The 24075-nt window shown below is 56.1% G+C and overlaps 8 protein-coding genes across 8 annotated transcripts; 7 read left to right on the top strand and 1 right to left on the bottom strand.

Annotated features, from left to right (window-relative positions):
- Positions 1-209: 209 nt before the first annotated feature.
- Positions 210-961, top strand: E0L32_012263 (uncharacterized protein; the record flags this gene model as incomplete). The annotated part of the gene is made up of 3 exons (XM_031135084.1): positions 210-431; positions 480-818; positions 878-961. The coding sequence occupies 3 exons, from the start codon at positions 210-212 to the stop codon at positions 959-961; spliced, it is 645 nt and encodes a 214-aa protein (XP_030998984.1).
- Positions 962-1913: 952 nt separating this feature from the next.
- Positions 1914-5047, top strand: E0L32_012262 (uncharacterized protein; the record flags this gene model as incomplete). The annotated part of the gene is made up of 4 exons (XM_031135083.1): positions 1914-2097; positions 2148-2237; positions 2336-3374; positions 4168-5047. The coding sequence occupies 4 exons, from the start codon at positions 1914-1916 to the stop codon at positions 5045-5047; spliced, it is 2193 nt and encodes a 730-aa protein (XP_030998983.1).
- A 990-nt stretch (positions 5048-6037) lies between these two features.
- Positions 6038-8379, top strand: E0L32_012261 (uncharacterized protein; the record flags this gene model as incomplete). Its single annotated transcript, XM_031135082.1, has 7 exons — positions 6038-6248; positions 6321-6607; positions 6670-6853; positions 6907-7365; positions 7423-7518; positions 7570-8243; positions 8347-8379. 7 exons carry the CDS (start codon positions 6038-6040, stop codon positions 8377-8379), a joined length of 1944 nt encoding a protein of 647 aa, XP_030998982.1.
- Positions 8380-10442: 2063 nt separating this feature from the next.
- Positions 10443-12533, top strand: E0L32_012260 (uncharacterized protein; the record flags this gene model as incomplete). The annotated part of the gene is made up of 2 exons (XM_031135081.1): positions 10443-10566; positions 10648-12533. 2 exons carry the CDS (start codon positions 10443-10445, stop codon positions 12531-12533), a joined length of 2010 nt encoding a protein of 669 aa, XP_030998981.1.
- Positions 12534-13553: 1020 nt separating this feature from the next.
- E0L32_012259 (uncharacterized protein) lies at positions 13554-15013 on the top strand (the record flags this gene model as incomplete). Its single annotated transcript, XM_031135080.1, has 2 exons — positions 13554-13840; positions 13921-15013. 2 exons carry the CDS (start codon positions 13554-13556, stop codon positions 15011-15013), a joined length of 1380 nt encoding a protein of 459 aa, XP_030998980.1.
- A 219-nt stretch (positions 15014-15232) lies between these two features.
- E0L32_012258 (uncharacterized protein) lies at positions 15233-17563 on the bottom strand (the record flags this gene model as incomplete). The annotated part of the gene is made up of 3 exons (XM_031135078.1): positions 15233-16686; positions 16754-16864; positions 16921-17563. The coding sequence occupies 3 exons, from the start codon at positions 17561-17563 to the stop codon at positions 15233-15235; spliced, it is 2208 nt and encodes a 735-aa protein (XP_030998979.1).
- Positions 17564-18317: 754 nt separating this feature from the next.
- Positions 18318-20971, top strand: E0L32_012257 (uncharacterized protein; the record flags this gene model as incomplete). Its single annotated transcript, XM_031135077.1, has 2 exons — positions 18318-20340; positions 20412-20971. 2 exons carry the CDS (start codon positions 18318-18320, stop codon positions 20969-20971), a joined length of 2583 nt encoding a protein of 860 aa, XP_030998978.1.
- A 792-nt stretch (positions 20972-21763) lies between these two features.
- On the top strand, positions 21764-22578 carry E0L32_012256 (uncharacterized protein; the record flags this gene model as incomplete). Its single annotated transcript, XM_031135076.1, has 2 exons — positions 21764-21813; positions 21912-22578. 2 exons carry the CDS (start codon positions 21764-21766, stop codon positions 22576-22578), a joined length of 717 nt encoding a protein of 238 aa, XP_030998977.1.
- Between the last annotated feature and the right edge of the window lie 1497 nt (positions 22579-24075).

Genomic DNA, 24075 nt, shown 5'->3' with positions numbered 1-24075 from the left:
GAGACACCTCTGTTCCACTGCATGTAGGCACTGCTCAAAGGATCCATCTATCGTGAGAGCCTCAATCAATATCAATCGAACCTCCATCCTACCACATGTTTCTTGGGCAAACTCATTCATAATTTCACCTTTCTTGGGTTCTGTATACGTTCCAAATTGATGCCAAGCAACCTATACATCACTCCAGCTTTCACAGCCTGCCCTTGAGAATGAATCTCAACCTCTCAGGCTCACTCAATATCTTCAAGCTCTTGGCCAAGCCCTCGCTCTGCTTGCCTCATGCAACAGTCTCCACCTTCAATGACCTACCTATACCTCTAGACAAAGCCTTTGAGAAGCGATGGAAGAAGCCGAGTATTAAAGCGGTGGTCCTAGACAAAGATGACTGCTTTGCCTACCCCGACACTAGTGAGATACACGCGCCTTACAAGGTATGCTCCAGCTTCGTTCTGGTTGATCCAGAGCTAACGCCTCTGCAGGAAAGATTTGCCGCCCTCAGAGCCGCATATCCCGGCCGCCAATTGCTCATTGTCTCCAACACAGCCGGGGCTTTGAGCTACGACACGAGCCGGAAACTCGCCAAAGAGGTGGAGGGAGCAACAGGTGTCACAGTGCTCTCTCACTCGTCGAAGAAGCCGGGATGTGGCAATGAGATCATGGAATACTTCAAGTCGCACCCAGAAGCTGGAGTAACTCATCCGTCACAAATAGCCGTTGTTGGAGATCGCCTTACCACGGATATGATGCTGGCCAACATGATGGGTAGCTGGGGCATATGGGTTAAGGACGGTGTAGTGCCGCTGCAACAGAAGAGCATAGTGAGTCACTCGATCTACACAACCGCCCTGTGCATCGACACTACTAACAGCAGTGATAGTTTGCAAGGACTGAGCAGAAACTTGCGGCATATCTTGAGTCCCGAGGCTATTCTGCGTCAGAACCACCGAATCCCTTCGAGTGAAGACAGGTTAAACACATCGTCTTTGTCACTCGAGACGACTCTGGACCAAGGAAGCAACTAATCCTTGTAATGATGTACTTTTAATCCCGTTTGGTCTGCAAAGGGCGCAGTCCTTTGGTGTGTAACACTATGTGGTCGCCTACGTTCCCCTTTTCTGTATCCATCCCTATACCGCAAGAGAGACAAGCGGACCGAGTCACTAGGCTACGTTCCTACCCACAGCATAGATATTGTTTAAAGCAAATGACAGTCGGTTCAGCCCGCTAGATAGCATCTCAAAGATGCCACGGAAAGCGCCCATTATACTGTTCAAGTCCTCCATGTGTAACCTACAGATACTGTTGGTAGAGTCTCAGGGATATGTAACAATCTACTCATCTAACGAGAATTCACTTTCCCCTGCCAAACATGCCTGTGCCCTGACGATGCTGTGCCTGCCATGTTTCTGCCTAGACGAGCTCCTACCGCTCAACAAACCTCGTGCTCGACACCGCTCACCAGAACTTGAGACGATTGTCGCCACAGCCAACTCGTATCATCACGATACTGCAGTGAACGACTCCCCCACCCACTCATCATTATTCATTCCTTCCCCTCGTGACCTTGCGTCGCAGCCTTCTCCCTCTTCTTAGGTACTTAAGGGTGAATTTGTCCCTGCAGCCCAATTCCTCTTTCTCCTTCTTCGGCAGTCTCTTCCTCCACGACACGTCTATCAATCTTTCTCCGCCAACGGTTGATCCTTCAGCAACACCTCTACCAAGTCTTTCTCCAAATCTTCTTCCTATCTTTGAGGGGTTCGACTTGTCCGACATCCAGTCTTCTTCTTCTGGTTCTCTCTCTACCCACACTTCACGGCCACGCCTCTTCGAGCGAGGTCTCATGTGTAAACATCGCCATAGAGCTTGATAAACTCCAATCACAATTACACTTTCCCCCGTGCCGCTTCGTCAACATGGGCGGAAAGGTCTGGAGCGTGAAGGAGGAGGAGGTGTTCTGGACTCGGATCGTACCTAGATCTGCCAAAGGCCTCACACTCGCCAAGACGTTCGACCCCAAGACCTGGGGCCAACTAGCTGATGAGATGCAGAGGCTGATGGGCCGCGAGTCCAAGAGGGACTACAAGGACATGATGATGTGTAAGTTTGGCACACCTAGCCCTTTGAGTCGACCGCTAACCACGTGTTAGTCGAACACTACTTCCACAATGCCATGTGCAAGGGCAAACCTTACTCCCCCAACGCAGCGAAATGGGCACACAAGTATCGGATTCAGGCTGGTTCGTACCACTGACCTCCCAATCCCATCCTACCTTTTACGACACCGACTTCTTCTCACCTAGACCCGGCTTGGTTTGTATTGACCTATGTGTCCTAGGTCTCCTGGACCGGGTCGAGATGGAGGCGGAGGCGAAGAAAGAGGAGCGCAGAAACCAGAAGAAGGCCCAGCGAGGTGCGGCACACAAGGCTGCCGCACAGAGGATGCCTCAGAGGAATAATACCCAGGCTGTCTCTGACAGAGTTGCCGCTCAGACAGACCAAGCCGCCGGCCAGACGGTCCCGTTCGACAAATCCTCCCAGCAACTCGCCCCCTTGAGCAACTCACGGTATACTCAACCGCAGTACCCTCAGCGATCTGCGACTCAACGACGTCAGCCCTACTACCCCGACCGACAACAGGCGGCCAACCAGCAGCCGCAATACGAGCAGGCGCAATACCAGCAGCCACAATACCAGCAGACGCAATACCAGCAGACGCAATACCAGCAGCCGGAATACAGACAGCCGGAGTCCCAACAGCCGGAGTCCCAACAGCCGGAGTCCCAACAGCCGGAGTCCCAACAGCCGGAGTCCCAACAGCCGGAGTCCCAACAGCCTTATGCTAGCGCTGGCTCCAGCCAAGCTGGTTCATCCAGCAACACTGCTGCTGCGCCTTCCTATCCTGCTACAACCAGCATGAGTGCCTCCGCATATGTGCAGACAACTCGGGAAGACTCCCAGATGATTCTCCCGTATCGCCCTGCCCCTATTCTGGAGCCACCAGTGCCGCAGAGCTCGGCCAGTGACAACCGGAACACGACGGGTTATACCCAGAGCTATCACCAAGGATGGCTACCGGACCTCCGCGCCTCGAGCCAGCAGCTGTCTGCTCCGAACCCGGCGTATTACTTGCCGGATCCGAGAAGCAGTTACTATCCACCGCCGGGCCAGTCGCACATGTCGTCCTCGACGACGTCCTCGTGGGGCCTGGTGAACTACGCTGCGGACAACGGCTACCAGTCGCCGGCTACCTCCGGAGCGGCCACGCCAAGCGACTCCTCCTGGGAGATGGTACGGTCTTCCCGCTCCAACTCGGATGCCAGCGGCCGCCACCTGGAGGACCTCTACCACTGGGATGACCCAGATGCCTTGGCCGAGTAAGACGACGGCAATCTTGCCATATGGGGTGGTGGCTTTCTTCTGTTTGATTTTCTATAGTATCAGCAGCGACCCAAAGTGAAGGGGAAGAGAGGTGTGAATGAAATTTTCAAACATAGGGGAGGGAATGGAAGGAGAACGACTGGTTCTGCAAAGTCGGTGTCCTAGGGTTGCTGTTTTCACCGGAGATGCGGGATCAACTATCGCTGCCTGGACCACTATGATCGCCTCGAGGAGTATTCATAGTGGCCAAAGCATCAGATGGAGTTCACTTTTGGTCATGTTAGCTAGTACTCAATATGAAGATTTAACTCAGTCTGACTGGGCTTGGCGGTGTATTCCGGTCTGGATGTATTTCATTTTCAAGAACTTGAAGCCATTTTAAATATTTTCTCACCGTCTTCATCCATCCTAATGACTTCAGCTTGCCTTTTTGTCATTTTCTAGCCCTGATCCTGCTTCTGCCCGGAGGGAGGCAATTGCACATGTACTCACTATGGTTTCAAGGTGGAGGGCACTCACAGGATGCTGATGCAAGGACAACTCAAAGAATTCAAGCCCACCTCAGGTGCACTGGGTTCAACGTTACACTCCCCCACAAAATAAGGCTTGAGATCAGAAGGAAAGTCAAAAGTGACAATACAGACTCCTCTTTGCTAACTTGCTTTCTATTCATATTACTTGTGTGTCCAAGAAGCCTGAGAGCCAACAGCTCCAACTTTTCTCAAACTACCTACCTTGGCATGTGTCCATGGGGTACCGGTGTTGCACCAATGACAACACACACCTCAGATCTGACACTGGCACCACGGCTCACCACACCTTCGACTTCATTGACCATTCAAGAGCGATGCCCCCATCCCTCGCTGTCTTACCGTTGGAGATCCCCACCTTCTCGTCGAGCGCATCGGAAAATGCAATCTCCCTCGGTGCCTCCCGGATAGAGCTCTCCGCGCCGGGCTCCTATCCAGCCGGCGGCCTCACCCCGCGCCCCGCAGATCTCCCCACCTCTGCCGCCTCGCTCCCGGTGCCCTTCCGAATCATGATCCGCCCGCGCGGGGCCGCAGATAACCAGCAGGACTTTGTGTACTCGGACGCCGAGTTCGCGGCCATGCGAGACTCGATCCGGGAATTCAAGGCCAGCGAGCTGCTCAAGCCCGAAAGAGGAGACGGCTTTGTCTTTGGGATCGTCAAGCATGCCGGCCAGGACGGTGGTGCGGTTGTTGTGGACGAGCAGAGGTGCGAGGAGCTGGTGCGCCTGGCGGGCCCATTTGGGTGTACCTATCACCGGGCCTTTGACGCCGTGCTCGACTCTGCCGGCCCCGCCTCCGAGGCCGAGGCCCTGGAGTCTGTCGCAAGATGCGGCTTTGATGCGATACTTACCTCTGGAGGCAAGGGAAACGCTCTTGAGAACCGGGAGATGTTGCGAAACCTTATACAAATGGCAAAGGGCAATATTCAGATCATCGTGGGCGGGGGCGTTCGGAGTACAAATGTCGCGAATCTAGCGAGGGATATACTGCCGAATGCCGCGAATGAGCACATGCCAGGAGAGGTCTGGTTTCACTCATCGTGCCTGACTCCAAAGAGCAAAGGACCGGAGGAGCCGGACGAGGATGAGTTGACGAGGATGGTGGATCGTTTACAGTCAATCGATCACCGGCAGGGGTAATCAAGGGACTGATCTGTTGCCCGTTTAGGCCTACAAGAACCCATCTATTTTCGAATGACCTGGCGGCGATTTACAGATATACGAATTTACGCAAGAAGACCCTGAACCTCAAGGCCTTCTCACTGGATCTCTCGTTGCACTTTGCCAAGGCTGTTGACGTGGACTCATCTGCAGATTGTCTATGGAGTTGTTCGTTGCTGGCAAAATAAAACAAAAGACTGAACAGATTCCAATCCTCCTTTTCAATCTAAGATTCTTACGGATCAATGGATTGGCTTCTTATTTTTCTTGTGTGTCTGAGCCTCCTGGATGAAGGTCGCCCGAAGAGTTGTCAACCTTGCGTCTCAAGTTATCGACAGAAGACTGGTCTCTCAGTGACCGTCTACTTTGCGTTATATTCTACGATTTTCTCTCACCAGCTTAATTCGCCTGATCGTACATCCAATTTGGAGCTAAAGACGGGCCGTTTGTCGGGTCGGAAAGACCATGTGTGTGCCGGGTATCGTGGGCTCCCCGGACTCTAGAGTAGCATCGGGAGGCTCTTGGCGGTAGTCACCCGCATGCAGCCTTACCCTTTGCAGAAGCCAAAGTGCATGTTCCTGCCTCCGGAACGCAGAAACAGGTAGGTCACCCAGTAGGCTACTGCGAGGGTCCCTCAATAGACTACTGCGTGCGCGCGCTGACGCATGTAGGTTATCCCTGTAAATATTGCCCAAGTGCTCGGGGCTATGCCATATTCTGTACTGGGGAAAGGGGTTGTTGACGACTTCGCAGGGTGTGTTTGTGCTCAGACACCAACACCCAACACCCAACACCCAAGACGGCTGTATGCCAATAGGCCCACCGGTGATGGCACCTTCGTGGGGCTGACAAGATGCGCTGAGAGGGCCTTGCACATAAGAACAAGTCTGCTTGCACTCCGAGGGCCGGGGCTGATGGTGAGTGTTGTCCTCAGCTCGGCTTCGTCGCGTGTCAGAGCGGACTTTGATGATGATGTTTCGCCCCTTCAGAGTCTGGGCGGCGACTGTTGCTGCTGTCCTGTCCCTGTCGTCGGTGGCATCATGCTACCCGCAACTCCAAGCTGAATTCAGCAAGAGACAGATTGGGTGTCGTAACCTGAAAGACTCGTATGACTACATTGTCATTGGCGGCGGTCAGTCTGGCCTGGTGGTTGCGAACCGACTCTCTGAAGACCCGGATGGTAAGTTATATCCAAGTGTGAAGGATTGCTGGATGAGCATGTGCGTGTGACTGACTGACCAATGTCTCAAAGCGACTGTGTTGATCGTCGAGTATGGCTACTTTGACGACAGGCCAATGGTCCTGCAGCCGCAGAGCGCCACCAGTTACCCGAGGCAGGATCTCTTCAACGTAACCTCTGTGCCCCAGAAAGGACTGGGTGGCTCCAGACAAGCCGTCTATGCGGCGTGCGTGGTAGGAGGAGGATCGACCATCAACGGCATGATGTTGAATCGTGGTGCGGCAGATGATTATGACAACTGGGAGAAGCTCAACAATCCTGGCTGGGGCTTCAATGACCTCCTTCCCTACTTTGTCAAGGTGAGATGGAAACGCACCTGACCTAGATAACCGAAGCTTTATCCATGACTAACACATCCCAGAGCACACGCTTCGATGCTCCAGCACCGCAGCTGCAGAAGGAATTCAACATCACCTGGAACGAGAGTTCTTATGGCAGTGACGGACCTATCCACGTTAGCTATGCCCCTTTCCAGTGGCCAGGTGTGAAGATCCAGTACCAAGGCCTGGTGGAAGCCGGAGCTGAGCCCCAGCTGGATGGAGCTGGTGAGTTAAACTGCAGTCTTCCCAAGGAACGGACGCTCATCCTACTTCCATAGATGGCCACGCTTATGGTGTCTTCTGGTATACAGTCCGTACAGTACACCCTATTTTGGTAGCCGGCCAAGAACTGACAAATCAACAGAGCGCCGTTGACAATGCGACAGTCACTCGGTCGTATGCCCGGAATCAGTACTACGACCCAGTCGCAAACCGCGAGAATCTCCAGATCTTGACTGGCTGGCGAGTGAACGACATCACTTTTGACGAGAACAAGCATGCGACTGGCATCCGTATGCAAAAGCGCGGTACAGAAGCGGGTGCTCAAGTCATTACGGTCAAGTCAAAGAAGGAGATCGTCTTGACCGCAGGCGCGCTTCACAGCCCGCAGGTCCTGCAGCGGAGCGGTATTGGCCCGGCTGCGCTCTTAGAGAAAGCCAAGATCGACGTGGTCGTTGACCTTCCTGGGGTCGGCAGCAACTTGCAAGACCATGCCGTCAGCGGCTTCTCGTACCGGTGTAAGTGATGGTACTGTCATCGTTTCCAAGGCCTAGCGAGGCTAACATAGTCAACAGATACGACTGACGTCGAACCGAATCCGACGACGACTCAAGCCCAGAACAAGACGTTCGCCGAATGGGTACAGAAGGAGTGGAAAGAGAACAGATCTGGTGAGCCTTGATCTTTGAGCACCTTATGAACCTCGTGCTGAGATTAGATAGGCCCAATGTCACAAACGACTGGCAACACTGCCGGTCTCCTGCCCCTCAAGGTCGTCAGCCCGGACCGCTGGGAGGAGATCGTGGCGGCCTACCGCGCCCAGAACGCAGCCGACTTCCTGCCGGGGACCTACACCGCCGAGCAGGTCAGGGGTTACGAGGCGCAGCGCGCCATCCTCTCCGACTCCATGACCCGCACCGACAACGCCGTGGTCGAGCTGCCCATCCAGGGCACGGGCAGCGGCGCCCTCGTCCTCACCAAGGAGGTCAGCCGCGGCACCGTCCTGCTCGACCCGGCCGACATCTACGCGGACCCGGTCCTCGACTACCAGACGTTCGTCAACCCCGTCGACGCCGCCATCGCCGTGGAGAACGTCCGGTTCGCGCGCCGGCTCCAGCAGACGCCCAGCGTGCGGGCGCTCGGCCCCGTCGAGCAGGTCCCCGGCGCCAACGTCACCAGCGACGAGGCCCTGCTGGCCGTGGTGCGGTCGTCGTCGGGGAGCTCCACGGCTCACATCTCGGGCACCTGCGCCATGATGCCGCGCGAGTACGGCGGGGTGGTCGACTCGGAGCTGAGGGTCTACGGCGTCGGTGGTCTCAGTGTCGCGGATTCGTCGATCCAGCCCCTGATTCCCGGCGCGCATATCTGCGCTACGGTCTATGCTGTTGCAGAGAAGGTGAGTCGAACGCGTGAAAGGGACCCCCCCTTGTTTTCCCTTTTCTTTTTCTTTTCACATTGAACGCCATGAGCTTGGTGAGACTAACATTGAGTGTGTGTAGGCTGCGGATCTCATCAAGGCTCGGCATAGATAGGGAGTGTGACTGAGGCTTTGAAACATAGACCGCTTCAGATCAGTGTTGAACTCGAGTTGATGAGATGAGAATTTCAATATTTGGTATTATGCTCTGTAAACGACCTTAGTTGGTCGTGTCAATGGCATATCCCGCGTGAGCTGTCCATTTGTCAATTGCTCTCAACGCCTCGACATCCAGCTCGGAGTGCAGAGAGCTTCGGACAAAAGTGATATAACGAAAAGAGGTACAATGCTTGATGACAGTGGAATTATAGGGGCGAGTATGGGAAGGTTGAACTCCCTGAACATGTTTTATTTGCCATTGTGACTTCTTGGTGTTATCTAAAGCGAACAAGGGGCATAGAAGAGAAACGCCGAGGCATGAACAAGCTTTGATTCTGGGTCAGTGCAACTAAGACAAGGGTAGCATTCCTGAGGATGATCGCAGGACACTCTGCTGTCGTGTGCTCTTCCTCCTGCCAGTTATGAGGTTCCATTCCATGCCTCGGGAGCATGAGCTTGTCCGCTGTACTAGACTCACCTGGATTGGTTGATGGACCTCATGTACACGGATACCGGCTACAATGGAATGCTGGCCACGTGGGCTTGTCGAGTGAGAAGCAGGCCATGGAATACCTAAGAACTGATATGGACGGATACCTATGGGGCAGGCTTGCGGGATGGACACAGGAAAGCCTCTTTCGTCAGAAAGCTTCTTCGGAGCTTCCATTGCATATCCCTGTCTGAATGTACATACGGAGTACTAGCGCGAGCCAAGTATCGAGAGCTGCAGGCCTCGATACCTACCTACCTTGGTAATGTATTGTACGAGAGTGCCTGACACGAAGGTGTAAGCCGTGTGAGGAGTTACCATTGACCACAGGGAGGCGGCACGGGGTCTGTTCCTTAGATCCCGAGGGGCCTTTTACGCCATAGTCGAGAATAATCCTCAGACAAGGAAAGTGAGAGGCTGGGGAGCAAACGGAGTGATTCCTTCTCTCTCTCCAAAGACGATAGTTTCCTCGCCGCATCTGGAGGTCGACGAGAGGTGTTGGCTATCCATGTGTCTAAGCTTTTGTGGCCATCCACGATGGCGTATTAGTGGGTGGAGCCAGCTTGTCTAGGGGACCCTCCAGCGATATCGTAGCAATCGAACCCCCCAGAACAAGGCAATCTCCCCCACTCTGCAGCTGGAGCTCAGGCACGATCCAATCACTGCCAGCACTGTTAGCACGTTCTCCAGGCTGGGCATCTTGGCCATGGGATATAAAGTCTTGGCACACCGCATCTCTCGAGGATCGCGTCTTGGCTTTTTTGTCATCCCAACGACTCAGTCCGTCCGCCCATCCAAGACAAGGCTTTTTACCTTCCCGAGATGTCTTGATTCGCCCATGCCGCATTGCTGCATGGATTCTTCTCTAGGCTGCTCCCGGCTGCCCACCCGAACAGAGACCATGGCTCTTGGCGAAGGCATCATGGACACCATCCGAGGCTGGCTCTGGATCGACTGACGGGCCAGTCCCTCTGTCCTTTACGCGGGCCTCTGCGCAGGATATTGCTGTTGCCCATGCACGTGTCGGCAGCCACCACTGTGATTCATGTGGTTGCATCCGCGGACTCACCGGCGGACCAGCCTGGCGGACCGGACATAGCTCCAGTCTGAGGATGGCGATGCCCGCCCGGCCAATGGGACTGCTCAATGCCTGCACTGTCCCATCCCAGCTGCGATGCAGGCCCTGTCCTGCCATCTTCTCTGCGGTTCCGGAGCCAGAGAGCAGAATATTGGACCCGGAGCCTTGGAAGAGCTGACCTGCCTTCCTGGGCCGTCATGATGCGCCCACCTCGAGCACGAGCTGCACACGCCCCCAGCTCCATGCGAGACCAGGCCCAGCTCTGCATCCACAACGGAGGATCGACAGCGGAGCTGCAGAGCGGGAGATTGACTATTTAAGAGCTCTTGACCACCCATGATGCCCTCGTCCCTTGGCGACTCTCTCGGGACAAGTCATTTCCGCGCTGCTCTCTTGATCGTTCCTGCGGACGGATTGAAGCTTCGCTCGAGTCTAGATAGGCACCAGCAAGATGATTGCCAAGGTCAGCGTCCTCGCTGCTCTGACAGCTACGCTGTCTGCTGTCAATGCCCAGACCTTCCACAGGCTGGGTACCTGCCCGACCCTGGGTTGCATTCTGCCCCCGGATCAGCAAGGTGAGCACGCGCCTCTTGAGCTTGTGGTGAAACTATCAGCTCAAATCGCTCCTAAACATCACTGACATGGGCTCGCACTAGACTTCTTGCCGGGCCAGTACTTCGATCTCCGTTTCGAGGTCCACGCCCCCGTGAACGGCTCGGAGGCCTTCAATAAGGGTGTCCCGGATGAGAAGTTCACCGGCACCATCACCAAAGACGGTGGCTCGCCCAAGAACATCGCCGACTACTTCAAGGTCAGCGAGCCCCAGCTGGAGAAGTGGACCTTCTCCTGGTACGAGGACCTGTTCGCCCGCGATGCCAAGAACAAGACCATCGTCAACGCCGCCTCCAAGATCTACCGCCGCATCGCCCTCAACGAGCCCGGCACCTACAAGATCAAGCTGAACTACTACAGCAACAAGACCACCGAGGCCACCTGGGTCGTCCGCCCTATCGCCAAGACCAAGAAGGCCAAGAACATCATCTTCTTCATCGGTGATGGCATGACCACCAACATGATCACGGCTGCCCGCCTGCTTGCCCACAAGTCCATCAACGGCAAGTACCAGACCAAGTTTGCTCTGGACCAGATGCCCGTCATCGGCCATCAGATGACCCACTCCATCGACAGCTTCATCACTGACAGCGCCAACTCCGCCTCTGCCCTGTACAGCGGCCACAAGTCCACTGTCAACGCCATGGGCGTTTACGTCGACTCGTCCCCCGACTCGTTCGACGACCCCAAGGTCGAGACCATTGTTGAGATCATCACCCGTCTCTGGGGCTCCGCCTGGGGTGCCGTCTCCACTGCCTTCATGGCCGATGCTACCCCCATTGCCCTGGCCACCCACACCCGCACTCGCGGCATGTACGGCCCTCTCATTGACCAGATGCTGAACGGTGTCACCAACTACACCTGGACCAAGATGAACGGCCCCGACGTCTTCTTCGGTGGAGGTGCTGAGCAGTTCCTGCCCGGCTCTGGCTCCTATCAGGGCAAGGACTACTACGACGCGTTTGCCAAGAAGGGATACACCGTCTCTCTGAACAAGACCTCTCTCCTGAAGGCCGATGACTCCAAGAAGGCCCTTGGTATCTTCTGCACTGGCAACCTGCCTGTCTGGCTGGACCGCAACATTTTCCCCGACAACCTCAAGAAGCTCAAGAACGATCCCTCGGGCAACAAGTCGGCCGCCCTTGACCTTCCCGGCCTCAAGGAAATGACTCTCAAGGCCATCGACGTCCTCCACAAGCGCGGCGGAGATAAGGGCTTCTTCCTTATGTCCGAAGCCGCCAGTATAGATAAGCAGATGCACGCATTGGACTACTCTAGGGCTCTCGGTGATCTCATGGAGCTGGACGATACTCTGAAGGCGACGATCGAGAAGCTTGAGAAGATTGGTGAGCTCAACAACACCCTGATCGTCGTCTCGGCCGACCACGGCCACGGTTTTGATGTCTTCGGTAACGCGGACACCAAGTACTTGGCTGCGCAGAAGGATGACCGCAAGAAGCGTGATGCCGTGGGCGTCTATGCCAACTCTGGTCTTTCCGGCTACCAGATGGAGCAGCCCGGCATCAGCTACAACACGGGTGCCAACTTCCCCGTCAACTGGGACCCCCGCTACGCCATCGCCCCCGGCTTCGGCGCCAACCCTGACCACCGCGAGAACTACCGCGTCAACAAGAGCCCCCGTGTGCCGGCTGTTGACGGCCTTCCCGGCTTCGGCAAGGACAACTACTTTGTCAACCCCGCGGACAACACGGACGGCTTCATCGTCAACGGCACCCTCCCGACCGAGGAGGCCCAGGGCGTCCACTCGCTGACCGACGTCCCCGTGTACGCCCGCGGTCCCTGTTCGGACCTCTTCCAGGGCACCTACAACAACATCGACATCTTCTACAAGATGGCCGAGTGCTTTGGTCTGGGCCAGCCGTCCCACGGAACCGGCAACGGCACTTCCCCTGGCTGCAAGAAGCACTAAACTTTTGATTTGGAAGTTAAAAAAAGAAAACACGTAATGCATTTGTAGAGGAGCGAGGAGTTGTGTGGTGATGATGAGAGTGAGTTGATGAGAGCATTGGTGTGGCGTTGAGGCTGTTGGGTGTTGTGCGGGCTTGGTCGTGGATGTGCATAGACACAGTCCATGCGGACGAGAGCGTGGCAACGTTTTTAACATTCAGATGTAAATATGCGGAGTGTGTGATACCAATTGATGAAGAAATTGAGAAACAAAATCTAATTGCGGCGTCCTCGTTGTCTGTATTGTCGGAGTCAAATCTGAAGTGTCAAGTTTCGCTGTTGTTCCAGCGAAGCCCTTGATGAAATACTGTCTCGCTTGCCTTGGCTTGCTGGAATGATGCATCAAGAGCCCGGAGATGGCCCCAAACGGCAGCCGCCGAGGTCCGAGTTTAGTGAAGAAGACTTGGCCAAGTGATTATGGGCAAAAGAATGTTCGTCAAGGTGCTTGGTAATTCTCCGAATGTCCGGGTTTGATATTCCCCGTGGAAGAGCACTATAGAAGGAGCTGTCCATAGCATATTTGAGCCAGGACAGGACAAGCTTGGTAACCGTTTACCGCTTTGCCGTCCTCGGAGATATACTATCGTTTACCCAAGCAATTTATCATCTGTCTTGACGTAGGAAGTTACAAGGGGGAATAGTTAAAAGCTACTACAACTGGTTACTCCGACCGGGGCGGAGCTACAGCGGACATCGGGCGGAGCCACGAGCGGGCCAGCTCGCCTTGGATTACGGAGAAATTGTCCCATCTTGGTAATTCCGAAAGGCCCATAATTAATGTTGACGGCCCGCAGCCCGGTAGACCGCATATTGGACCTTAGCCTGTTGGTTACATTGAGCTTTGGCCGTGACGACATGGTACTCGTGTGTGTCTGCGCTGGACCTTCGGCACGCGAGCTTGATGTCGACCTTGGCCGATATTTTCTCGTTCGTGAGTAAGCCCGCGAGAGAGCTGTAGAGCATTGCTCCTAAGCCTCGAACCATGTCTACCACCGCGGTGGTCGAAACCCGGACCAAGGAGGCCTTTGAAGCCCCCGTGCCGGTGCCTGCGCCAGACCCGGCCGGACCAGTCCTCAGCCGCCCAGCGGACCCTATGGTCCTCCTCGAGGAGGAGCCGCCCGAGCAAAGCCTGGACAAGACTGCGGCGCTCCGCCTAGCCAGCGTGTGCTTCGCCTTCTTCGTCGCCGGCGTCAACGACGGCAGCATCGGCGCGCTCATCCCGTACAACATCAAAGACTACAACATCACCACAAACATCGTCTCGAGCGTGTACGTATCAGAATGAGCGACAATTCCTTTCTCTCGAGAGGCGAATAAAGAACTGACCGCTCCCCCCCCCCAAACCGCAGCTACGGCGCCAGCTTCGCCGGCTGGCTCGTCGCCGCCCTGACCCAGACGCACCTGCGCCAGCGCGCCGACGTGGGCGTCGTCTTCGCCCTCGGCGCCTCGGCGCAGGTCGCCAGCCAGGCCCTGCGCGTCTGGAAGCCGCCCTTCCCGCTCTTCGCCGCGAGCTTCTTCTTCGCCAGCGTCGGGCAGGCCTACCAGGACACCCAGGGCAACACCTTTGTCGGCACCCTGCGCGCCTCGCACCGCTGGTTCGGCCTCATCCACGGCATGTACGCCGGCGGCTGCCTCGTGGGCCCCTTTGTCGCCACGGCCATCGCGTCCAGGGCCCGCTGGGAGCTGTTCTACGCCGTGCCCCTGGGGATGGCGGTTGTGAACTTGGGGCTGGCGCTCGTGGCGTTCTGGGAGCAGACGAGGCTCCTGCCGAGGAGGCCCGGGTCCGGAACGAGCGGCACAGCCCAGCAGGAGGAGCCGGAGGCGGGAGGAGAGTCGGCGTCCAAGCTGATCGGCCTGACGTTCCGCTCCCGGAGCGTCTGGATCCTGAGCCTCTTCTACTTCTTCTACCTGGGCGCCGTCATCACGGCCTCGGGCTGGGTGGTCGAGTACCTCGTCACCGTGCGGCACGGGGACCTCTCCAAGATGGGATACGTCCCGGCCGGTTTCAACGGGGGTTCCCTCCTCGGGAGGCTCCTGCTGGTCGAGCCGATCCACCGCTGGGGCACGAGGCGCGTCGTGCTGCTGTTCTGCGTCCTGGCGATCGGGCTGCAGCTGCTCTTCTGGCTCGTGCCCAACATCATCGCCGCCTCGGTCGCCATCAGCCTGTTTGGCTTCTTCACGGGCCCCTTCTTCCCCGTCGGCATGTCCGTGGCCCAGAAGCTGTTCTCGCCCAACTTTCGGCCGACCGCCATGGGCTTCCTCTTCGTCATTGCCCAGCTCGGCGGTTCTCTTTTCCCCATCATCACCGGAGTCATCGCTGGGTCCTCGAGTGTTTCTGTTATGCAGCCGATCCTGGTGGGACTCATGGTGGCGACCACGGTGTCCTGGCTGCTCGTGCCCAAGGCCAAGGCGAGTGGGAACGACGCTTTGCATCAAGAGTGAAGATACATATGTACGCGGTGCTCGGAGAGGATCAAACTTAGAACAAAAGGCATATGTGGTATAATTTACGTGCTATCCTTCCCACCAACTCCGTGAAGCCTCTGAGGCCGGGTCCAAACAATCGCTGTTGTGCTGTCCATGCGCACCTTGTATACAATACAGCCAAGTATGTACAATGCAATGCATTAAAAAACAATCATAGTTGTGAACCGAGTCGTTTCACCATTCGTCATCACCCTCGAGATCCCAGCGCTCATCCACGTCCGCCCAGCCACTGAGCCAACGCCGACCCTGCCCTTCACCGCCCGTTCGTAGATCGGCCGCTCGCTGCCTGTCCTCGGACCACCGACGGATACGGTAGTCGTCACCTATGGTGATGAGTTTTCCTTCGTGTGTCCAGTTCAGCGCGCCAACTTCCTTATCGTGACCCCTAACAAGGGCTGTACCATAATTGCGAATGATTGGAATCGTGTCGCTGGACCGAGCCGAAAGGCTGGTAGTACTGTTCGTCCGGAGGAGACCAGGACGCCTGGGAGCACTGGTAGAGAACAATGTAGACTCCAATGAGGGGAGCCCTTCCTCCGACTTCATGGAGAGATGTTGCTGCAAGTACCGTTCATCGGTTGGGAAGAGAACGGCGCAGGCATCGCTACTCCCAACGGCAAGAAGTTCGGACTGGCCATTCCGGGCTGAGCGGACGGACGATTTGATATAGAAGGACGAAGCGCGGAACTTGTCGTGACGGAAACCGTAGATGGGGCCCAGTCCTTCCTGCGCAGTGCCGTGGCGCCGGCGAGGCGGGCCACCGCGCGAGGCTAGCTCTGGGGCGTGTCCAAGCACAAGGTGAGCCGTAGAGTAGGCATAAACAGTATTGTCCTTGCATGTGGCGTAGAGCCGTGCGCCGTCCGTGCTGAGGCTCATTGAGCTGATGCCGTAAGGGCGCCACTGGGTGTGGCTGTCTGGTGGGACGGTACAGGATACCGGAGAGGCAATCTTAGTGCGAGAAGTGTGGATATTGCGGATATCCCACAGCTTGATGGATGCATCGGCCTCGCAAGCAGACAGTATTAGGTGTTCTCGACCAGGAGGCAAGAACTGGAGAGCAGTCACGGATGGTTCACTGGTGCGTGCAGGCAACTGGAACTGACTGACAAGGTCGACAGGAGTTGGCTGGACCTGCGACTTGGTCTGGCGCCAGGTGCGAGTATGAGCATTCCAAAGACTGTTGATCACGCAGCCCTGAGTGACTTTTCGCGGCAATTGAAAGCTCAAAGACTCCGTTCGCACAAAATCCTGAGGATCCTCAACGGGCGGTCCCTTGCAGCGCAAGTCCCATATCTGAATGCTGCCGTCCCTGCTCGAGGTCGCGAGTACACTCCCCTGGCCTCTGCCGGGCTGGAATCGAACTTGCTTCAGCGAGGCTGTATGATGGCCCAGGACGGTCAAGGGTGTCTGGGTCATCATATCAATGACCTTGCCAGTCTGATCTCCGCAAGCCGTTGCCAAAAGGCTGTCGTCTGGAGAGAAATCAAGGTCGATAATGGCATTGCCGTGCGCTTGGAAGCCAAGATAGGGATCCCGGAACTCTTTCGACAAGCCATATCCTTGTGAGGAGACCGAGTCTAGAAGCCGAACATGACCTTCCTCATCGCCGATTGCTATCATGCTGTTGGCTGAAGAAATGTTAGCGACAACAGGCACCGACCGAGATTCGGATCACTGGATCGAATGAGCACCTACTATTACAAGTAGCCACGCAGAATGGTATGCATGTAGACGAAACCTCGTGACTTCGACAGATGTGAACATCATCTTTTGTACTGCAGAAGTCTGCAGTCTCCATCTGCCAATCTGAGATCTTGAATTAGTATGGACATGGGGAAGCGTAACAGACAGCACCGTCTTACCGGCTACAGGACATGACATAAACTGCCATCCAGCATACGGCATCCCGCCCAACTGCCGTTGAACCAGGTTCCCAGCCAAGCCCCTTTGCTTCAAGGTCTTGATCTTTTCCACAGGTCGAACTTCGTCGGTCATATCCACATCCTGATCTCCATCTTCATCGTCCGACAGCTCCTGGCTGAAACGGGTGGATTGGATAGAGTCAATTGGGCTCAGTAGGGTAGTCTCTGCACTAAACTTGGCTATAGTGACGGGTGTCTGGTTCAGGCCATGAGTGAAAGCCTTCACCGGGGACGAGTCCGGGGTGTGGCGGAGCTTTCTCCTCTTGACCTCGGGCGGTGGCGATTCCAGTTCCGAATCACGAGCATTGCCATTGAGTCTGGACAAGGGCTTCAATGGGCTCGAAGGAGTCTGTGAGCGGTTCAGGGCGCTGGCGGTCAGCTCGCCCAGAGCCCGCCTAGCTGCACTTGGACGAGCAGAGACTCGAGAGGACTGTCTTGGAGTGAAGAACTTCCGGAACTTGCGGGGCGTTATGGATGGATCACGACGCTCCTTGCCAAGGCTCGTGCGTGTTGCTCTCGGGGGGGAGAGGAGTCGAGGATCCTGTGTGTTGCTCGCATCGTGCGAGCCCCCATTGTCGGACATCTCCTGCCCGGAGTGTACAATACGGTACGGCACTGTCCTGTATGCTGAGCAGACCGATGAGAGGGAGCCCAATTCCTCCCACAATGGTCCTACAATGCTCACAAAGAGGCAACAATCATGACAAGCTGCTGGAAAGAAAGATATTGTGACAGGAAAAAGACAATTGAGCAGCTGAGAGGTCTTTGAAGAGGAAGAATTGTTGGCTGGCTGGCTGGCTGGCTGAGTGCTGGGTGGGGAGAGAGAGGAGAGGAGAGCAGGGCGTCATGTCAATATGTGGTCATTGAATCCTGGGTGACGCGATGCACGTTGAACGCGCTCAGATCCGCGACGAAGCTACTGGGGTTTTAAGTGCATGCACGCGCGTGCACCAGCCCGCCACGGACCTGTCAGGCCCGCCACCCAATCGTCCGAGCTCGCTGGAGCCCGCTAGCCAACCCACTAAGGTGGTCAGTGGCCCAGTCTCCCGAGACCAGACCGGCCTCCCCCAATCCACTACACGTCCAAGTTAGGTTCCTGTAGTTTTGGCGGCGTTTCGCACCTCTCTTATCGCATCAATCTGCATGGCCGACCAACGCAGAATCCCCCACTAAAAAACTCTTATCGGCCGTGTGTGGGCTGCCCATGGTAGGAAAAATTTCAGACAATCTGCGGTGCAAAGGCGGCATCTTGGGACAAATCTCAATCTGTCTCGACAAAAGCTGTCGCCATCGCCATTGCCGTCCACACCACCTTGCTCGGCTAGGCGCACGCTGAGATGGCGATCCAGAAGAAGCACGGCAAAGGCCGTCTCGACAAGTGGTACAAGCTTGCCAAGGAAAAGGGATACCGCGCCCGTGCTGCCTTCAAGTTGATCCAGCTCAACAAGAAGTATGGCTTCCTGGAGAAGAGCAAGGTCCTTCTGGATCTCTGCGCCGCTCCCGGGTCCTGGTGTCAGGTTGCTGCCGAAGTCATGCCGGTGAATAGCATCATTATCGGTGTCGATCTCGCCCCGATCAAGCCCATCCCCAAGGTCATTACCTTCCAGAGCGATATCACCACCGAGAAGTGCAGAGCCACGATTCGGGGCCACCTCAAGACCTGGAAGGCCGACACTGTTCTCCACGATGGTGCCCCCAACGTCGGAACTGCGTGGGTCCAGGATTCGTTCAACCAGGCCGAGCTGACCCTTCAGGCCATGAAGTTGGCAACCGACTTCCTGATCGAGGGCGGCACCTTCGTCACCAAGGTGTTCCGCTCCAAGGACTACAACTCCCTTCTCTGGGTCTTCAACCAGCTCTTCACCAAGGTCGAGGCCACAAAGCCGCCCAGTTCTCGAAACGTCTCTGCAGAAATCTTCGTTGTCTGCAAGGGCTTCAAGGCCCCCAAGCGCATCGACCCCAAGTTCCTCGATCCGAAGGCCGTCTTCGAAGAGTTGGCCGCCCCGACCCCCAACAACGAGGCCAAGGTCTACAACCCGGAAGTCAAGAAGCGGAAGCGTGACGGTTATGAGGAGGGTGATTATACACAGTTCAAGGAGATCCCTGCAAGCGAATTCATCCAGACGACCGACCCCATTGCTATCCTGGGCAGCATCAACCGCCTGACCTTCACTCAGCCAAAGAATGGGGACGTTGCGCTTGCAGCACTAGAAAAGCTGCCCGAGACCACAGACGATATCAGGACATGCTGTCAGGATCTTCGAGTGCTCGGGAGGAAAGAATTCAAGCTTCTCTTGCGATGGCGACTTCGTGTCCGCGAGATCTTCGGTTTCGCTACCAAGAAGACCGCGCAACCCGACCTGAGTGAAGAAGTCGCCCAAGTCGACTCTATGGACGAGGAGATGAAGATTCAGCAGGAGCTGCAGAACCTCAAAGACAAGGAAAGCTCCAAGAAGAAAAGAGAGCGGCGGCGCGAGAATGAGAAGAAGCAAAAAGAAATCGTGCGCATGCAGCTCAACATGACCACACCCATGGATATTGGCATGGAGCAAGCAGGGCCACAGGGCGAGGGTGCTATGTTTGCACTGAAGACCGTGGACAAAGCCGGCGCCATGTCCAGACTGGCAAAAGGCAAAATGGCTGTCATCAACGAGACTGCCGCTAAGAGGGACCACGATAGCGGTCTTGGATCGTCTGGAGAGACGGATGATGACAGCGACGAGGATGGAGACCGGCTCGAGCGAGAGCTGGACGACATGTACGACCACTACAAGGAGCAGAAAGCAGAGAGGGATGCCAAGTATCGAGCCAAGCGGGCGAGAGCTGAACATGAGGACGGCGGATGGGAAGGCTTCTCGGGCAGTGACAAAGACGAAAGCGACAGCGATGGTGGTCTGGAGGAGGACAGCGATTCAGACATGAGCGAGGACGAGGGGCCAGTAGCCTCAAAAAAGTCATTGTTGACGGACCTGGACAACGAGCCTGCAGATGACAACAGTGGCTTGTCCAAGCGAGCTCGAGTCTTTTTCAATGATGACATTTTCAAGGACATTCCTGGAATAGGAGACGAGGATGAAGAAGAAGAAGAGGAGAATGACGAGGATTACGAAGATGTCGGGGACGACGATGAAGAGATTGAGGACGATGAACTTTTTTCTGATGAAGAAGAGCCCGAGGCACCCTCAAACCAGGTCACCAAGCAGAAGGCCAAGGCCAAGACACAGTCCATAGCTACTTCTGATTCAGAAGACAGCGAGGGAGAGGACGAGGACGAGAGTGTGCCGAGACGTGTCAAGGGTAGCGAAGACGAGGAGGATTGGGAGGAGAAAGACAAACAGCGCCGCGCGAACGAGCCAGTCGGTAAGGAGACCTCCGCCTTTTTCATGTTTTCTTCAAAAAAAAAAAGGTCGTATGACTAACTAGGACCCCAGACATCGACATTATCACTGCCGAGGCCATGACTCTGGCCCACGCTCTCGCCACCGGCCAAAAGACCAAACACGACCTGATCGACGAGGGCTTCAACAAGCACGCCCTGCGCGACCGCGACGGCCTGCCGGACTGGTTCGTCGAGGACGAGGGCAGGCACGACAAGGTGCAGCGGCCGCGGACCAAGGAGGCCGCGGCCGCGATCCGGGAGAAGACGCGCGCCGTCAACGCCCGGCCCATCAAGAAGGTGCGCGAGGCCAAGGCGCGCAAGAAGTTCAAGGCGGCGCAGCGCCTCGAGAAGCTCAAGAAGAAGTCGGAGGTGCTGGCCAGCGAGGAGGGCATGACGGAGAAGGAGAAGGCCGACAGCATCCAGCGGCTGCTCGCCAAGGCGGCGCGCAAGAAGCCCCGCCAGGCGACCAAGGTCGTCGTCGCCAGGGGGGCCAACCGCGGCATCAAGTCGCGGCCCAAGGGCGTCAAGGGCCGGTACCGCATGGTCGACCCGCGCATGCGCAAGGATATGCGCGCTCTCAAGCGGGTGGCGCAGAGGTCCAAGAAGAGGTGACCGGGACGCGGGACCGGCTAGGTAGTAGTACTAGAGAGATACCAACTGAGCATATTTTTTTGGAGACGCGACGCAATGCATTACATGGATCGGACTACCGTCCCTCGGGTTCTCGAGAAGGGATTTTTCTTGATATTGGGCAAAACATAAACAGTCTCGCTCGCTTGTGTTTGCCAACCCGTCAACAATGTACACGAAGCAAGCGACTGGGTATACGGGGGAGATGCAGGCTGCTCATCTCCATGTCGCCGGAGCCAGATGTCTTGTCCGTCCTTCAGGGAACAAGCAATCCGTGCTGAAAGGCCGACAGAAGATATTCTTCATCGTACCGTACAGAGACACGAAGAGTTGTCGGAAGCTAACTAGTATATCATGGCTTTTCAGAATCAAGCTACAGTACATTCGCAGGACTCCACGAAATCAAGACACTTTGATTCTGCTCTGGAAGCAATGATCGCTTCAAGACACAACCCACTGGAATGAACATCGAAATGTGATGCCGTACAAGGAGGTCATCAGAGTTGGGGAAGCTGTCAAGCTTTGAAGGACAATCGTCGGCCAATCACGGACGGGTTACTGAAGCTACCCGATTAGCGCTCCACCGATTTGCCGGCAGTCTCCCAACATGACCTGAGCATCTTATCTTGGCTTCGATTTCACGACAAGGACAGCGTCACAGCTGCGCAGGCACTGTCCACACAGATCAAGACGTACATCGGCCTCTCTACCAGCGATTGTTGTCATGTCGAGCGGGCTTAGTGCCTCACCTCATGTAGTCATCGTTGCGTGGCGATGAAGCACCTCATCCTAGTCGGGGCGTGCTACCTCGACACGATCCTCAGGTGAGAGGATATCATCGCCCAGTCAGTCTCGACAAGAGACAAGCTCACCAGAAAGCTTTTACTAAAAACTATTGCAAAATTTCCCAAACCTTTTATAGCGTGCCGCACTACCCAGAGGAGGACTCAAAGCTACGGGCCACGACCCTCGAGGTCCGCCGCGGAGGCAACTGCCCCAACACGGCCGAGGTCCTGCAGGAGCTCCTGCGGAACTCGTCTACAACATCGGAGGCGAGGGATCTCCAGCCCTGGCTCGTCTCGTCCCTCCCCGCCGCCGAGTCGCCTGGAGCTCTAAAGATCATCTCCTCGTTCGGCGACGGTGCCGTTGTCCGTCTCGACCACTGCATGTACCGCGACGGTTGCACCGAGGCCGCCAGCAGCTACATCATACGCAGCCAGAAGACGGGCTCGCGGACGATTGTGAATTACAACGGCCTGCCGGAAATGACAGTGGGCGAGTTCGCAGCGGTCGTCGATGCATTCGCGGGGGAGCAAGAGACGTGGTGGCATTTTGAGGTGCGAAGTTTCCCCCTTTTGCAAATTGCCAGTCGTCCGCCGGTGAGACATCCCTCGTTTCTCACCTTTGCTTTTCCAAGAGTAGGGTCGGATTCCAGAGACGACACTGGCATGCATCCGCCATCTTCGACAATCATTGCCCTCGGCCAGGGTCAGTGTAGAGGTGGAGAAACCAAAGAGGGAAGGCCTGCGAGAACTAGCAGACGAGGCCGATGTTGTGTTTTACTCCAGGAGCTGGGCAGAGGTCAGTAGCTTCCCAAGCATGTCGCTTCGCGCTCGTCAAGAACGGAAGGGCATCATGCTGACGGGGTTGGCGCCCATGTAAGGCCGAGGGATACGTCGACCCAGCATCCTGTCTTGCCAGGGAAAGCAATCCCAAGATGTAAGTGGGCCGGCAACAGTCCAAGGTTTCGGCCGGCCGTCGAGCGAGAACATTGACAGGGTCAACTGACAACCTCCAGGTCTCATTGCTTTTGCACATGGGGTGCAGAGAGCGCTGCCGGGTGGGAGAAGTCATCCCTTGAGCCCTTCACCGCCCCGGTTGTACAGGTGCCGGACTCGCGAGTAGTTGAGTATGCCAGCTGATCTGACCCAGCCCAACGATACGCTGCGACACGAGATAGATACTGACATCTGGGCGGCTCTGGCCTAGTTCCATTGGAGCAGGAGACACGTTCATAGCAAGAGTGCTATTGGATCTAGCCTGCGGCGGAAAGAGCGGAGAGCCGGAGGCGAAAAGAACGCTCAAGGAGGCTGTGGACCTGGCCAGCCGAAAGATCCAAATAAATGGATTTGCTGGCTTGGGGTAATAATGCAGTCCTGGTGTCGACTGGGAGGCTTTGGGCGTCGAGGCAGCAGCGCCAACAAAGCGGCAGGGCGGTTACAAAAGTTGACACAGGCTGCTGGGTTCTCCTACAGTAAATTTGATGCCGACGTGGAGATCAACGCGCCGCCGGCCCAAGGGCGGGGGGTCTCGATCAGCCAAAGAGGATCAGTGCTTGTGACTCGTACGATCATCGTGATGAGAATGTAACAGCCGTGAGCATCTCATCTTGTCCCCTTTGCCAGGTGGAGCCACTGATTATCTCGCACCAGTACGGATACGCTCCAATAGTGAGATGAATGAGCCGAAATCCGCAATAGTGCAAACGTTTGCTAGGCGTAGGGGGTGGCGATTTGAGCCGGAAAAAGCAAAGTGGTGGTGGTGGTGGTGGTGGTTGGGCAGGCATCCAGGTGATCCAGGCGAAACGCCAGGCCGTATGGAGTACTTGTGTGCTGTAACTAAGAGGCGGTGAAGAACCAGCCTAGACTGTGGGATTGTGGACTCTCTGGCTCCTCCCATGGGGTGTGGAGTGTGCTCTAAGACTGAGGCACCAGATCACACGCTTGGCCGTGATTCCGTTGGCAAGTATGCCTGCCTTTCTTGAAGGCACGGAGACCCAAGTAAATCAGGGGAGTGCCGCTTCAAGGTGCGGGTATGTTGATTTAGCCCTTCCGGTGTCCTAGGTGCCACATGCGAGTCCAGGAAGCCAGGTACTTAGAGGAGCCGAGTCAGATTGGCCAGGGTAGAGCCCAGACGCACAGCTGACGATGCGTCGTGATTGGATTCGCCCCCGAGGAGGAAGAAGAGGGTGACCATGCGTGTGAGTGCCCATGCATAACGCCGTAAAGCGCGCTGATGCGTAGATCGTTGATGGCGTTGCTGCTGCTGCAGGCCGAGAAACGTGTGTCTGTAGAAGTGTTGGGATT

This window comes from Thyridium curvatum (assembly GCF_004353045.1).
Source record: "Thyridium curvatum strain D216 chromosome Unknown NODE_148_length_37605_cov_79.867709, whole genome shotgun sequence".
In the NCBI taxonomy this organism is placed as follows: Eukaryota; Fungi; Ascomycota; class Sordariomycetes; order Thyridiales; family Thyridiaceae; genus Thyridium; species Thyridium curvatum.
Note: the sequence above shows the minus strand (reverse complement) of the source record. Positions and strands in the feature narration are given on the sequence as shown.